The following is a 2,040-nucleotide window of genomic DNA, read 5'->3' on the forward strand; positions in this document are numbered from 1 at the left end:
CGAGTCTTATTAAAAACGGTTAAAATATGACTAATGGGACTTTCTAATTATGTTTGCCTAATTCTTGTTATAATCAATTTTGCGGTGGTGTTTATCAACTTTCGTAGAGTTACAAAATAGATGCTTACTTTTCTATAAATATTCCACATTTTCAAGTGGCAACAGTAGTTGATGTAGGAGTTATAAGTGATGTAATAACTCCTGGAACTGTTAAATATACTATTTAACTTGCGGATGAAATGAAACAGGATTTTACTACTTTTTAATTGACCAATTATACAAATTTTGCTGTTAATGCTGATTGTTATCTTAATTCATATAAGCTTACTTATTTTTTTTAAGCTTTGATTATTATGAATACAGGAAGTAACTCAATGAAAACTTTATTACATGACTTTAATACAGCTGCACCTTCTTATCTTTATAGATAATAAATTAATATTAACGCTTGTCATCCTACATGCTTATAATGCAATGGAATAACTTCAAATGACTGCACTAGCTGTTAATAAGTAGCTAATTTTTCGAATGGATCAAGTGGATCTTGTTCTTGCACTAATCCTTCTGACTATTTTTAAAATGGAGAATGTGTTAATTCTTGTTCTACCAATTATGTACCTAATGGTAAATATTGTCACTATAATTATGGTTGTTATAATCCTGACCCATCAAATAACGGTAAATGTTAAACTTGCGCAAGTGGATATTATAATAATGATGGTATTTGCTAGACACAAAATACTGTACCTCCAGGATATGTCCCATTAGGTTCTAATTTTGTATTAAATGCATCTTAAAATCCATAGTAAGTTTATAATATTTAATACTATCTTAAGGCATTTAGTAGCTATACTTTTTCTGATTTAGAAGTTATTAATAAAGGCTTTTCTGTAATTCCTGAAAGACCACAATAACCTTTAGTTACTTCTTGTAATTACGTAAACATCTTGGGTGGTTTTATGGTTAACTAATATAATACAATTATACATTTTCCTCCTATTAGAATTTCAACTTAGTATTATTAAATCTTTTTTACTGTGTATTTGATTGATTTTGATACTAATTTGTCTCCTTCATAAATAAATGTTTTGCTTTCTGATGGAAGCCTACTATCCAGTTACATTGTTTCTGCTAATAAGTCTACAGCATATTATTGTGGATTAAATTAAATGGATACCATTGATTAATTTTCTTTTGTATAAAAAATTGGAGCATCACCAACTAATATAATAACTAAAAATTTGCAAATCATAAATAAAAGTAATATTACTTATGCTGGTTCTCCAGTAGCGCAGGGATATCTAGGTATTAGAGATATTACTGTAATTGGATTTGACTGTATTAATTGTACAGACTGTATTGAGTATATATGTACATCTTGTGTAGATTACTATTTTCTAAATTCTTCAAAATTTTGTGAAAAATGTTTTGATCCTAGTTGCATAAAATGTAGTGGAAAAAATTAACAAGATTGTATTTCTTGTAATTCTATTAAGCCATATTTTTTATAAGATGATCATTCTTGCACTGATTGTAAATTAGATGGATATTATAATTAATCAAATAATTGTTTAAAATGCATTCCGAACTGCCAAACATGTTAAAATGGAAGCACTTGTGATTTATGTTAATCTGGTTATCTTATTCATGAGCAAACAAACTAATGTGTTATTTGTTCATAATAATCAGGATATTATGCTTCTGGAAAATATTGTAAATAATGTAATGTAGCTTGTAAAGAATGCTCAGGACCTACTGATTTAGATTGTACTATATGTAATTACTTATATTTCCAAATCGATACAACTAAAAAACGTTGCTAAACTTGTCCAAATAATGCATATCTAATATCCTCTAAGTAAAATTGTTAAAAATGTAATTATTAATGCTCTCTATGTGATAATGTAGCTTTAAGTTATAGTATGCTTACTCTAGATTAAAGCTAAAATTCCAATTAAATTTATTGTTTAGTATGCAGCTGTTAGTAATGTGAAAGTGGTTACATATTATTTAATTAAAAAATATGTACATAGAGCTGTG

At 27.3% G+C, this 2,040-nt stretch overlaps 1 protein-coding gene across 1 annotated transcript in view; it reads left to right on the forward strand. All coding sequences in view use genetic code 6, as the record gives it.

Moving 5' to 3' along the window:
- The window catches only part of TTHERM_01758640 (transmembrane protein, putative), a gene marked incomplete at both ends in the record, with an annotated part of 2,956 nt that extends 1,098 nt beyond the window's left edge, over positions 1 to 1,858 (forward strand). Inside the window, one exon of the mRNA XM_001011761.3 lies at positions 1 to 1,858. This exon is cut by the window's left edge and continues 196 nt beyond it. Within this exon, the coding sequence (XP_001011761.3) occupies positions 1 to 1,858 (1,858 nt within the window).
- Positions 1,859 to 2,040: the final 182 nt, after the last annotated feature.

Source organism: Tetrahymena thermophila, assembly GCF_000189635.1.
Source record: "Tetrahymena thermophila SB210 genomic scaffold scf_8254724, whole genome shotgun sequence".
Classification (NCBI taxonomy): domain Eukaryota; phylum Ciliophora; class Oligohymenophorea; order Hymenostomatida; family Tetrahymenidae; genus Tetrahymena; species Tetrahymena thermophila.